The sequence below is a fragment of the Calidris pugnax genome, unplaced genomic scaffold, assembly GCF_001431845.1.
Source record: "Calidris pugnax isolate Ruff unplaced genomic scaffold, ASM143184v1 scaffold82, whole genome shotgun sequence".
NCBI lineage: Eukaryota > Metazoa > Chordata > Aves > Charadriiformes > Scolopacidae > Calidris > Calidris pugnax.
In genome coordinates this window covers 3,112,158-3,125,301 of record NW_015090833.1, presented here as the reverse complement: position 1 = coordinate 3,125,301, position 13,144 = coordinate 3,112,158, and the positions used below count along the sequence as shown (strand labels likewise).

At 50.6% G+C, this 13,144-nt stretch overlaps 1 protein-coding gene across 1 annotated transcript; it reads left to right on the top strand.

Moving 5' to 3' along the window:
- The first annotated feature begins 6 nt into the window (after positions 1-6).
- On the top strand, positions 7-5,822 carry SRM (spermidine synthase). Its single transcript, XM_014941351.1, has 7 exons — positions 7-92; positions 355-447; positions 1,671-1,824; positions 2,476-2,559; positions 2,894-3,039; positions 3,954-4,076; positions 4,661-5,822. The coding sequence occupies exons 1-7, from the start codon at positions 48-50 to the stop codon at positions 4,676-4,678; spliced, it is 663 nt and encodes a 220-aa protein (XP_014796837.1). The 5' UTR covers positions 7-47; the 3' UTR covers positions 4,679-5,822.
- The last annotated feature ends 7,322 nt before the right edge of the window (positions 5,823-13,144 follow it).

Below are 13,144 nucleotides of genomic sequence, written 5' to 3'. Positions count from 1 at the left end.
ACGGGGTGATCCAGTGCACGGAGCGGGACGAGTTCTCCTACCAGGAAATGATCGCCAACCTGCCCCTCTGCAGCCACCCCGACCCCCGCAAGGTGAGTCGTCCCCGGGCTCCGCTCCGCGGGGTCTCCCCCCCCAGCCGGCCCCGGGGCCCCGCAGACCGACCCCCCGCCCGGCCGCTGCCCGCGCACCTCGGCGCTTGACAGGAGCCCCCGCGGGCCAGCGGAGCGCATCGGCCGGGGCAGGACGGGCCCGGGGCGCTGCGGGGATGCACGCCGTGCTCGTTAGGCCCCGCCGTGGAAGTTCCCCCGTGAGCCCCCCCGGTGACGGCCGCCGTTCTGCCCTCTCCCCTCCCAGGTGCTGATCATCGGCGGCGGCGACGGGGGAGTGCTGCGGGAGGTGGTGAAACACCCCACCGTGGAGTCCGTGGTGCAGTGCGAAATCGACGAGGTGCGTTGGGCTCCCCGAGCTGCCGGCGGGGGCGGGCGGGGGGGGGCTCCGGTCCGACGGGCGGGCTGCCCCAGGAGAAGCAGCCCCGGCTTCACAGCATCCGCGGGAGCTGCTCCTTCACCTGCTGCCCCTTGTCAGCAGCCGGTGCCTTTGCTGCCGGTCCTGCTGGCGTGACACTGACAGCGCCACCTCTTTGCCTTACGAGCCATCTACGTGGCAGCTGGCTGCCTCTTTCATGTGATTCCTTCCACACACGGAGGGGAGAGGCCCTTCCAGGCCAGCGTGGGCCAAGCGTGGGAGCTGGGGGAGGAGAAGCTCTGGTTTTCTGAAGGTGCTGCTTTTCCCTTTTCCCCCCAGCTGGAAACCAGAAATCTGCTCCTGCCAGAGGAGGATGGTCACTTTGTTGAGCCATCTCCTCTAACTGAAAGCAGGAAATAAGCAGGGGGTATTTGTTTCTGTGAGAGATGGGCTGCTCCTTCTCTTCAGTCAGTTTGTGCGGACGTTTTACTTTCTTAAAAAGTTTTTCTGTCTCCTCAAAGCAGGACTGTGTTAGGAATGGGGAAACGTCACTATATGAGACTGTACCCTGCCTGCCAAGCTAAGCAGACATATGTGCCTGGTTTTGAGCAAGCACTGCCTGACACCAGCATATTTTTTTGTCTCTGCCAGCTGTGAGAAGCTGGTGGTGCTGAGTACGATTGCTGGGCCTAGGGCAGTGGCTGTCTAACCATTTTAGAGAGAAAACTGTATGTTTTGGGGGAGATTGATAGAATGACTATAGAGTAGAGATGGAGATATTTCTCATCTTGGACCCAGAAACCTGCTGGCATGGTTTCATTTAGGAAGAAAAAAGAAAAAGTCTTTGGCTGAGATCACCTCTGCAAGTGATGTCTGCAGGGAAAAGGAGCACAGAGCAGTCAGATCTGTAATCACAGCCTCTTAGATCCTCGGGGAGCTTTTGAAGCTCCAAGTTCTTCTTGTTAAGTTTGGCAAGGACAGGCCAACAGTGTCACGAACCCTGGGGCCATAGGCAAGGGCTGAGCGTAGCTTGTTGGCTGAAGATGCTGACAGCTCTGGAGGATCTCGCTAGCGAGTCGGGTTTGTGCTGAAGGCATGGAAGGAAATGACTCATTGTGCTGTTCTTCCAGCTGCAGCCACACAGTAGCCTGAGAAGTGGCCCCTTGTAGACCCCCCCTGACCCACTTGTACTCTCTGTGTTGCAGGATGTGATCCAGGTATCCAAGAAATACCTCCCAGGGATGGCAGTGGGGTATTCCAGCGCTAAGCTGACCTTGCATGTGGGAGACGGTTTTGAGTTCATGAAACAAAATCAGGAAGCCTTTGATGTGATTATCACGGACTCATCTGACCCCATGGGTAAGAATCCTGGCTGTAAAAGGGCACTGCTTTCCACACTCCTCCTCCTTTTCTCTTGTGCCGACTTCTTGGAAGTAACACCAGCCTGCCCAGGCTGCTTTCAAGTGAAAAGACTGTCACTGACTTGGTTCTTCTGGTAGAGGGAGGGAAGGATGAAGACCAGAAAATTGTATTAGCAAGTCTTCAAGCCAGCTGTCACCTTTTCTGTCCTCAAAACCGGCAGCTATTGCTTCTGGCAGAGAGTTGAAAACTGAGGTACAGAGGGACCAAATGTAGTTGTGGCACCTCATTTTAGGGACCTAGTGACAACTGCCTGAGTCACCTTCGCTCTTGCTATAGTCAACAGAGAGATATCTCTAAAAGGCAGTTTAGAGCCGGAATTCAGTTTAGAAAATGCTCACGGAAGCAAGAGGCAGCTGCTAGGACTTTGTCTGATAAAGATCACAGGCTCCTGGGCTTGCTATTGAGTAAAGGTTCTGCTGTGCTAGGTGCAGGCTGGGGTTCACCCAGGGTCAGAACTTTTTGCTGTGATCACTGAAAAGCCATTTGAAGTGTCTCTTTTCCTGTGCAGGCTGGGCATTCGGAAAACTCTCAGAAACCTGCCGTCTTACTCTCCCTCTAAACATATCTCTTTACTTGCTTTCCCCCCAGGTCCTGCAGAAAGCTTATTCAAAGAATCTTACTACCAGCTGATGAAGACAGCCCTGCGAGAAGATGGGATTCTTTGCTGCCAAGGTGAGGATGCTGTCTCTGGGCAGAGGCTGATGCCAGGTCGTTGCATCTAAAGTGTGAGGCACAAAGGGGACTCTCTTTTGGGAGACGTGATGCTGGGAGTGAGACCCATTTCGGCTCCCAGCCACAGGAGTGGTTCTGATCTGTGTACGTCAGCTCGTTAACTGCTGGACTGTGCTTAGTCAAACTGGTGTAAGGGTCTTATCTTGCCTTTGAAACCACACGAGCTGTGCAGAACAGAGCAGGTTGGGACTTGGAACCACCATTAGCCTGGCACAGCCTGTGCGAGGAGAGGGGCAGCTCTCACCTTGCATCCCGTCTTCCTCTCTCCCCACAGGTGAGTGCCAGTGGCTGCACCTGGATCTCATTAAGGAGATGCGTCAGTTCTGCAAGTCTCTGTTCCCTGTTGTGGAATACGCCTATTGCACCATCCCCACGTACCCCAGCGGGCAGATTGGCTTCATGCTCTGCAGCAAGAACCCGGTAAGTTTCAGGCACCTGAAGTGCATTTTTCCACTCCCTGGAAGCACCCGCAGAGCCTGCCCCGGGCTGTTCCTTGCAGAGCCTGAGCTGTGGCACTGGGCTGTCCCAGCTGTGGGGCCTCTGGACTCTTGCCAGGCCTAGCTCCACCAGCTCAGGACCACAGAGTTGCAATGGAGCTTTTTCAGTGCTGAATGATGTGCAGAATTGGCCAGTAATGAAACCAGTTGACTTAAAAAAGGACATGGCTTTCTCATTAGGACAACAGAGTTGGAAGGGAGGAAGCCACTACCAATTTCCAGACAGTGTTAAGGCTTTGGCTCTTATAAAGTGGGCACCTGCTTGATAAGAATAAGCTTGCGACTGGTAATTGGCTCGTACAGAGGCCTCCAAGTGAGAGTCAGTGTTAGGACACGGGCTGGTACCTCTGTGTCAGACCTCTGAGGTGTGTTCTCTTCCCAGCCTGCTGTGTTACAGCAAGCCTGTCATCCAGCTGCCACATTGGTGCAGGGAGCCAGCAGCGCTGCTCCTGGATTTATCTGGGGCTGCTCCTGGATTTATCTGGGGCTCTGGCAGCATGCACGGTGTCAGACTTAATGCAGATGTGGATTCTGCTCTGAAGACCAAAAGCTTTGCTGCTTAGATGCTCTGGCACCATCTGACAGCTTCATCTGGCACCCAGCTCACACGCAGCTGACCTCATAGGCTGACATCTGTGAATAAGGGCGAGTCACACAAGGTTGGGAGTGTGAATCCCAGCCCTTGGGGCTGGAGCTGTGCAGAACCCTTGACCTCACGCTAGAACAGAAAGTCATCTGTTTCCCTGGCAGTCCTCTTGGTTCCCTGCCATGAATCAGGATGTCTGTCACACAGCCTGTTGCTCGCTACCCAAAGGCTACCTGGCTTCTTTCTTGCAGAACACAAATTTCCGGGAGCCTGTGCAGCAGCTCTCACAGCAACAAGTAGAAGAGAGGAGTCTGAAATACTACAACTCTGACATCCATCGGGCAGCTTTCATCCTGCCAGAGTTTGCACGGAAGGTAAGCAGGGCTGCACTGCTGTTCCACCAGCAAGGACAAGGTGTGACTTCTCTTTGGCAGGAGAGGGATTATGCAGGACTGAGGATTCTTCTGCAGCCCCGAAGGCTTCTGTGGGCAAGTCGGAGCAGGATGGCATTTTGTATGACATAGCAGAGCATGAGTCAGTCTGGGAAGACCCGAGTTCAGTTTGGAACTGTTCTTTGGGTTGGTGTCCTATGCCTTGATCACTCCTACTTCACTTATCAAAACTAAGCCCAAGAGCCTGCAGAACTGGTGTTTCCCACTGGAAAGCTCCAGAAGTTATAGATAAAATGTGGTTGTGGTTTCTAGTGCAAACCAGATAGTAAGGAAGGGATGCTCTAGCATAGTTCAGTCTGCCTTCTTGAAGGAAGGTCAGTATGTCTGCATCATTCTGTCATCTCCTAACTGGGTTGCAACTGCAGGTTCTAGAAAAATAAAAATCCTCAGAGTGTCTTAGGGATGAAGGCAAAGGCCACGGTTGTTTCAGAGCCATGTTCCTGTTGAGAAGGGGGGGGCTGCAGCAGGTCCATCCTGACTGGTTTTTTGTCTTTGGGTGTCTCCAGGCCCTGAGTGATGTGTGAGACTGAGAAGCTGCTTCCTTCCTTCGAGTTGGACCCTGAGATCGTCAGTGATGTGGTGGGGACCTTCCCAGCAGAACTGCAGATTTGCTCTCCACTGTGTGGGATTGTTTAACCCTTTGCCAGCCAACATTCCCTTTGATGATGTGTTAAAGATGATGGGGCATAAGCCAGATAAGACTATTGAAAAGGTCCAGTGACTTATTGTGCGAGGTCAAAACTGTTCTTTCCAGTGCTGGAAACGTAAGATGTCTTTTTCCTTTCTCTCCTCCCTGCACCCATTCTAAATTCTCCCCTCCCTGTGCCCACCTCCATCCCATACAACTGACATGATATATTTATAACTGACACGTATTTCTGTCCGGTGATCTTCTGAGACCTGGGAAGAGTCCAGCGGGGTCACGGACTCAGCCTTAACCGCGGAGAGGGGGAGCTCTGTGGGCAGAGCTGGCTTGTCTCTCCTGAGGGGAGCTCCCTGCTGCTGAGAGGTTTGACTGGTCACGGGTCTGAGCCTTCGTGTCCCACCGCCCTTCTGCGGCCCCTGCGCTGGGCTGCAGCACAGCTGGAGAAGTCACAGTGCAAACTGTTGCCATTCACAATAGGTCTCCCTCCAACCCCGATGGAGTAGCAGTATTAAACGCCAGGCAGGCTGGCAGCAAAGTCTTGTGGTTTTTTTTTTTTTTTAAATTGGTTGGAAACAGAAGTGCTGAGGTACCAACAGGCTGATTCCTGTTCTTACCTCTGCCGTCAGAGTGGTTCCAAAGAATGTTTATCAATATGGTGATAGGCGCTTTATATATATAAATATAAATATATATATATAAAAAACAAACCTTAGATCCATTGCCTGCTGTTAAGTACTGATGTTGGGGAGTCAGTTGTGCTGACAAATCTCTCATCCCAATCATGCTGAGATGCCTCGGGCCCAGTCCTTAGGAGGCATCATTATTTCTGATGCTGTCCCCAGAAACCCTGGATGCATAAGTTGTTTTTCATTGTACTCTGTGAGATGGATCTGCCTCCACTTCTTTACTTTTGTTTCAAAGACTCCGTGCCACCACTGTGCAGTGGGTATCTTCCCAGCACAACCACTGCGCGGTTGTCACTCCCTTGCAATCAATTAAACACTCGGCTCTGGTTAAGGTGACATCAGTGTGGGTTGGTGTGCTTCTTTGGGGAGAGCGTGGGGGTGGAAACAAAGATCTGTAAAGTTTGCTGTGCTTCTCAGAAGACATCCAGGGGTGCCCTGTAGTTGGTCTGACTTCCTCTCTCTGCCTTGTCTCTGGGGATGCCAAGTTATCATCAAAAATAAGCTCTGAGGAGTGATCCCCTTGTGTGTTCTGTATTGAAACTGACTTAATAGCTGTCATCCTCTACACTGCAGAAGTCAGTACGTTCTGTCCAAACACTGCCTCTGGTACAGCTTTCCAAGCTATCTTCTAGCTGCCCATCTCCCTGCTGGCACCCTGTAATTCCTGAAAATCCCTGGCCCCACTCAGCTGCAGCATCCTTTCTTCCACAAAAATTGTGGTGGCTCCGAGGGCCTGAACCAAGTGGGGAGCTCAGGCTGAGCAGGCTGGGAACAGTCACTAGGTGGCATCAGGAGAAGACAAAAAAGCTCCTTCTGAGGGAGGCTTTTTGGCTTGATGAGAGAAAACCAGAAGGAGCAGAGTTTTGCAAAGGCTGGGGTTGAGCTTTACCATAATTGTGCACCCTACAAACAGCATCAGTGGTGCAGCTGCTGCCTGCAGCCAGGGACTTCTGTGGTGCTGCTACCAACCCTCTACTTCCTTCCCCTTCTGATGAGATGTGCTGCTTCTCTGACAATGTCCCCTTCCACTGCCAGTGTCGGTGCAGCTTCCTTGTGCCTGTAAGGGTTTGCAAAGCACTGCTAAGCTGCAGAGCTGAGTCCTGATCTCCTTTGTATTCTTCTGTTGAGAAGATTGCACCCATTTTGTCTATTAATTATCTGGGTAATTGTCTCCTTTCTCCTACAGCAACTGATTAGTTAGGGCTATTGAGGCATTTTCATTGCTCAACTCTTGTATTTTTATTATAAAGAGCAGACCAGTAATGGAGACTGGTTCTAGCTGCTCCTGTTTAAATTGCTGTGGGACCTGAACCCCATTCAGCCTTTCATCCTTGACAGAAAACTACCTCTGGCACTTTCTCTCCCCTGGAATGAGAATCAAGGCCAGGACTGTAGTCCAGGAAGGCCTTAGAGTAGCTGCCAACTAGTAACAAGTTCAGGCCTTCCACCCACCCCTGGTGAGTACAACAATGCCCAGGAGGGAAAGAGCTTCCTCAAATCTGTTACTACCCTCCACGCAGCTAATTATTCCTTTTGTTTCTCTGAGCTCTCTCCAAATCTGTGAGTTCAGCGAGTGGCCAGTGATGAGAGCAGGAAGACGAGGCTGTTTGCCATCCAAGTTGCACATACTCTGTCCATAGGGTCCTATATATAGTTTCTGAGTCATTTCAAATCACTGTTCTTTACAGTTTCAAACACCTCAGAGCCTTGCAATAGGTGAAGACAGAGATCAGTTCCTGAATCGAGCACTCATTAACGGTACAAGAGTCTGTGCATCTGTAGCTGGTTCCATCTGAGCAGCTCTGAGCACTTCAGGAGTGTTGTCACCCCGTGCTGAGCGCTGCCACGAGGCCTGCCTGCCATTGAAGGCTGCGTTTGGCGTGGCAATCATCCGTCAGGCAATTGTGTCTGCAGATTAATTATCCCTTCCACAATCGCGTGTCCAAGCTGTGGGACGCTGTGGCCAAGCAGGGTGGGGACTGAAAAGAGACTGGCAATTTGGGTCATGCCCAACAGGAGAAAACTAATGGGGCTCGTATAGAACTGAGCACTGAGAGCGATCTTTGCGGCGTCTCCAGGTGGGCAACTAAAAGACTTGAGTACATTTTTTTTTTTGGAGTTTTAGCTGGCTTTTGCCCAAGGCTAGTCAAGCAAGGCTGTTTGTGAGCAAAGATCCACAAAGATGCTGTTTGTCTAGACACGCTAGTCATGTTCCAGCATCTTATTAAGCAAGGAGCATGTGAGCAGGGATAGGCTCTGTCCCAAGAAACGTACAATGTAATATCAGAGCAGGTGGAGACAAGCGAGGGAACAGCCTGATGGGCTTTAGCACATCAATTGCTTAAGCCTCTTGGCGCCTTTCGAGCTGTGTTAGACTCTCTGCTCTGTGCTTTCCTCACTGAACTAACTCAATTTTTAGAAGTTTGGAAAAGAGCTTAAAAAAATTAAGAGAAATCTCTTGCCTGTATCTCCTGAGCCCTTTCAGCCAGTTAATTGGCCTGAGTGTCGTATTCATCCAGAGCTAATGTAATCGAGGCCTGGCTGAATTATTGATGGGGCTTGGCTGGAGCAAGAGAGTGGTGAAGTAAGAATGACAATTCATCTTTCATCAGAGAACAGCAGCTTCAGTAAGCAAACAGCCAAAAAAGTAGTAAGTGCCACGAAGTTCAGGGAGAGGAAAGTTCCTTTGTTTAAATGGTGGGGGAAAAGGAGGGCAAAGTGTGGACAAGTGTGTAACAGTAGCTCAGGTCTAGCAAAAGAATTAGACAAAACGTTGAAAAGTAAGGTGAGAAATTTAACCAAGTTAAATACTGAGAAGTCTATGTCACGCTTTTTCCTGGTAGCGTGTAAGATGGAGTTAAGTGTTTTTAAATATGCAAAAGGTGGGGAATTAGAGCCAGGGAATCTCAATTATAGCACAGCGATGTGTGAAGCAGATAAATTGGGGAGAATTATTGTGAATGTTAGGATCTCAGCAACAGGCCTTTCAAGGAGGCCAGCTCGGTGGCCAATGGGGTTTGATGAGCCAGTGGTGAGGACGAGGGCTGGTCGGAGCAGGAACCTGCAGGAGGTGGCTGCCATCTCCTCGGTACTCATCAGCTGCTGCAGCCCACGGCCAGGCAGCTCTGGGAAGGAGTTTGCTTAACAAAGCTAATTCTGTGAGCCAGGGATAAGGGCAAGATGATGTATGCCATGACCCTACATGTGTTTCATCTCCCTTCAGTTCTAGGAGAGGAGTAACCAGAACCCCACGCTATCTGGAGCGCGTGAATTAAGGCTCTCCCAGCCGGGAGGTCCCTCTGCAGTGCTGGCAGTCCCACATGGTAATTCCCCTGGTGAGCTCTGTCTGACTGAGTTCCCACAAGGTGCAGCGCGTTTGCAATCCCTCAGGAAATCCACATGGTAAAGAAATGTTTCTCTCCAAGTCTTGCCCAGCCAACCTTGCCACCAACCGGACGAGGCTGGAGTAATGGAGGTCAGTTCCCAAGACAGCAGGCATTAACCCCAGGTGTGCTCAACCTGTTTAGCAGCCTGAAATCCCTCTTACTTGGAGCAGAGCAAAACATTTGCAGCAGAAAGTAGAGGTATTTTGAATTGGAAGTGTTTCATAGCAAGGAGTTATTTTTGAGGAAGATTTTTGGTGGTATAACTGAAATTGACTTTGCATGCGTTTTGAAATAACTAAAGGGTTTGAGCGTGCACCTGAAGCCTTAAGCTCACCCTCCCTCCATCCTCCTGCAGCCCCTCTGGGGTCGGGAGCCAGAGAAGGCAGCACAGCTCCCCCCGTCCCCCTCCCTGGGGAGCTGTAACAGGCTCCCAGTCGTGCGTGCTCTGACAGCAGCATCCCTGCGGTGCTCCCTCCTCCTCCTCCCTGCACCTGCTCTGCAGCTCTTACCGCGGAGCAGCGGGAGCAGCAGGCTCCAGCCCACGCAGCCTCTTCCCTGGATTTGTGAGATTAGTGCCGATGGGAAGCCGTGCCTGGAATGGCCACCTGCACGCTCCTCGGAGGCCCCTGGGGAGCGCGGCGCGAAGGAATACTGCGAGCCTGGCCTGAGAAATGAGCTGTGATTTCAGGCCCATGAACAAATTGGTTTCCCCTTCCAGGAAGGCTCACAACTGTCAGCTGACTATCGCTTTATTTATTGCATTGGCCTTTGCAACGAGGGACTCTGGAGGGCAGAGAGAAAGGGTTCCAGTGACAGGAAAGCAGAAGCATTTGAACCCTTCACCTGCAGCTGAGTGCCTCACCTTTGGGAACCAGACTTTGTTCTGGAAGCCTGATGCGATTCTGCTCCATGCTTAAAGACAAAGTGATCTGAATCCAGACCAGGTAACAAATAGGCAGAAGACGGCAAATATCCAGGCCGTTGAGGAGAGCAATTGAGAAATTAGCTCATTCCTTAATGTGGCATTTGGTGCCAGACGTACTCTTAGCTTTTGTGTGCCAGCAATGCCCAGTCTTAGCTGTTGTACAGACACACCGAGAGGTCAAGGACCTCTTTCTTGAAAGATAAAACCTCTCCCATTGCATGTTGCTTGTGCTCTCTTAATCACAAAAAGATGGAGGCTGTCTCATGTGATTGTGTAAGCACCTTCTGCTGTTCTTCTGCACCCGCCCTGCATCTCACACTGCCTGAGCCAAAATCCTTGGATAGCCAGGCCTTTTCAAGTTTTACTGTGTGCTGCACTTCCTTCTGGAGCATCCCCACCCTTAGCAGGTTCCCACAGGTGTGTTCATGGATATGCTGCTGTCAGACAGATCTACCCTCACGGGAAAGTGGTAGAAACCAACTCAGACCATGCACAACCCCAGACAGAAGAGAGCGTCAAGGAAGAAGACTTATAAAGGGGTGAGTCAGTAACAGAGAAAAAGTGGTAAGAGGAAATCAATTGTCAGAAAGGCTTATTCCTCCACAGGAAGACCTTTAACCTTTCCCGTACTGAGTCATAAGCATTTAAGGATTGGCAAAAAAAAAAAATAATTGGGGCCTTTTTAAAGGTCAGACAGACAATGCGACCAGGAATGGGGAACAGTGGGAATGAAGCACAATGCTGGTGCTATATATTGAACTGCATCCAGTTACTAAAAAGAGCAAATTTTATCACCACAGAGTTATTTTACTTCTTTTGGAAAAGGAGATAGTGCTATAGCCTGTTATGGGGACATGGTCAGCAGGATCTCTGCAAAGGGGCCAGAGGACCAGAGCTTGAGGAGGACAGACTAATGTAGGGGTAGGGGCAGAGGGAATGTGAGGAAAGGGAAGGGCACTAGGGAAGTTGGAGGAATCTGGAGAAGAATCTGATATTGAGGGATGAATTTGTTTGGATTTAAAGATCCATTCCTACTCCGGGCACTAGAGTGTAAGTGCTCTCATGTGTCCCCATTGCCCTCCAGAAGTACAGGTTTTGGCTGTGCTGTGCTCCTCAGCAGGGCCATGGTTTGGTGCTGGCGTATCTGGGCAGAAACTCTCCCCAAAGCCAACCCTCTCAAGAGCTAACAATTATTTTATTACTGCCCCTTAATTTCAGGACAGATTCACAGCAGCCTGGTCACTGTTTACATCCCCGTGGGCCTCCCCAGAAGCTGCTCTCTGGCTCAGCACGTCATTCTTATTTTTGTGGAAGAGCACTGTCACGCTTGTGACCCCATTCGCTCAATGAAGCATCATAGAAAACAGCCCATTCAGAAGGCAAAGCTGCAAACAAAACCATATTTTTTAGAACAAGCAGTTTGGTTAGACCAGATGGCCCCCAGCATGGAGAACTGGCTGCACGGCTTCTGCTGTCTGTCTGGCTTTTGGGCTAGTGGCCCCACACGAGGTTCAGTCCTGCCTCAGAACCACCGGTACGGGATTCGCCTCCTGCCTGTCAGCCCAGGCACATCTCACCCTCACAGGTACCTGCCCTTCCTTCCTCTTGAGCGACCAAGTGTGCTTTCTCCATTTGCTGCTCTCTTACTTTCACCTCTCCCCCGAGCAGATCGGCTGCGGGTCATTTGGCAAGTCCCTGCGATTTGTCTGCTCGCTGGAGCCTGGTGCTTCCACCGCTCTCTGTCTGCAGCCCCAGGCTGGCTGGGAAGTGTTTGACAGAATCCATTACGAAGGGCTAACGCAGCAATTCTGATAAACTAGCAAGATCAGTTTAAAAGGAAACAGATAATGTTTCATCTGAAAGTGGTGCGTGGAAGCCAGCGCTCACAAGGCGGGGGTGAGAAACAATGAGGTTACAAAGTTTGCTGAGGAAAATTCATTTCTAGAAATTGCTAGATTTTCCCCACAAGTCCAGATGACTCAGAAAAGCTTTTTTTTTTTTCTTTGTGTATCTTTCAGTGAGGGAATCCAGCATTTCTTTTGAAATATACATGGAAGTGATGGCATCTTTTCCCTCAAGAGCATCCAGGGTGGTGTAACTGGCATTAGGAGCTGGATTATTTGCAGGCAAAGCTTCATCCTGCTGCTTCCAGGAACTGTAATGCTGGTAAGAGATAGAAGCAGGGAACAGGTTTTTCTGCCTTCTGTTCTTAGTTCTGCCACAGCATCCCCTTAGCCAAGTCACCTCCCTGTGGGGGGGTTTATGTGCTAAATTAGGATAACAATTTATCTTTTGACTGTCATTTGTTAGGGTCAGAAGAGGACTTGCCCTGAGGCAAGTGCTTCTGAAGAAAGGGTTAGTGGTGAGATGGGATCTTAGCTCTGTCTCTGCATCTTGAAGGCATGTGGCATCGGATGCTGTCCCCTCATGATGGGGACAATGCAAAGCAGACAGCAGTGTTTAACACCACCTTGTGCTGGCCCACAGACAGCTCTCACTGGTGGGGTGGCCTTTTGGGCAAAGGGAGAAGCATTATTAACAACTGCTAGCCAGAGATGAGAAAACTTACTCCAAGCAGGCAGTGCCAGTGTGCCATGAGACTTTTTCTGAAGCCTCTGAGCAGAGCAGCTCCAGCTCCAACCACCCTTTCACTACTTTGTTTTCCCTTTAATACATTTAAACCCAGTATCTCCAACTCAGGATTCACTGTGTTGACTTTTACACTTCTGGGATAAGTTCAAGATGTACTGAAACAACGCTAGGAACAAAAACCAGTGAAACAAGACCCCCCCGACTGGCTTCCAGAAATGTTTGCAAGACAGATTCTATTACTGCATAGCTTCAGCCTGTGTCCCCGTGTTATCGTACAGGGAAAGCCAGAAATGCTGGCATTCCACAGTGAGATGCATGACTGGATGCAGAGATCCAGATCCAAACACCCCTGGAGACTGGAGCTGTCTGGACACACAGGCCAAGGGTCCAAGCCCATATCTAAGAACTGGTGGCCAGAAGTTTTACCTCTTCCCTCTGAATCATCCGGCATTGGCCAGAGGTTTGTGCAAGCTGGTGGCACGTTCTATCCAACATGATGTTCCCAGGCAGAATTCAGCTAATCAGGAGAGGCTCAGGCAGTGCATACAATTCCTCAGAGCGAAGAAACAGCGTGTTACTGGAGGGTCCCAAACCTTTGCTTCCTCCGTCTCTGCAGGTCTGGCACATGGAAAGCACAGAGGCACTGAAGTATCCCACTCAAGCAGCCAAGTGTTAACAACCTCTCCAAAGTCTAATTTGCCTTTGATATAGACTTAATTGTTTGCGTCACCCACTGGGCTAGGGGGAGGGCTATA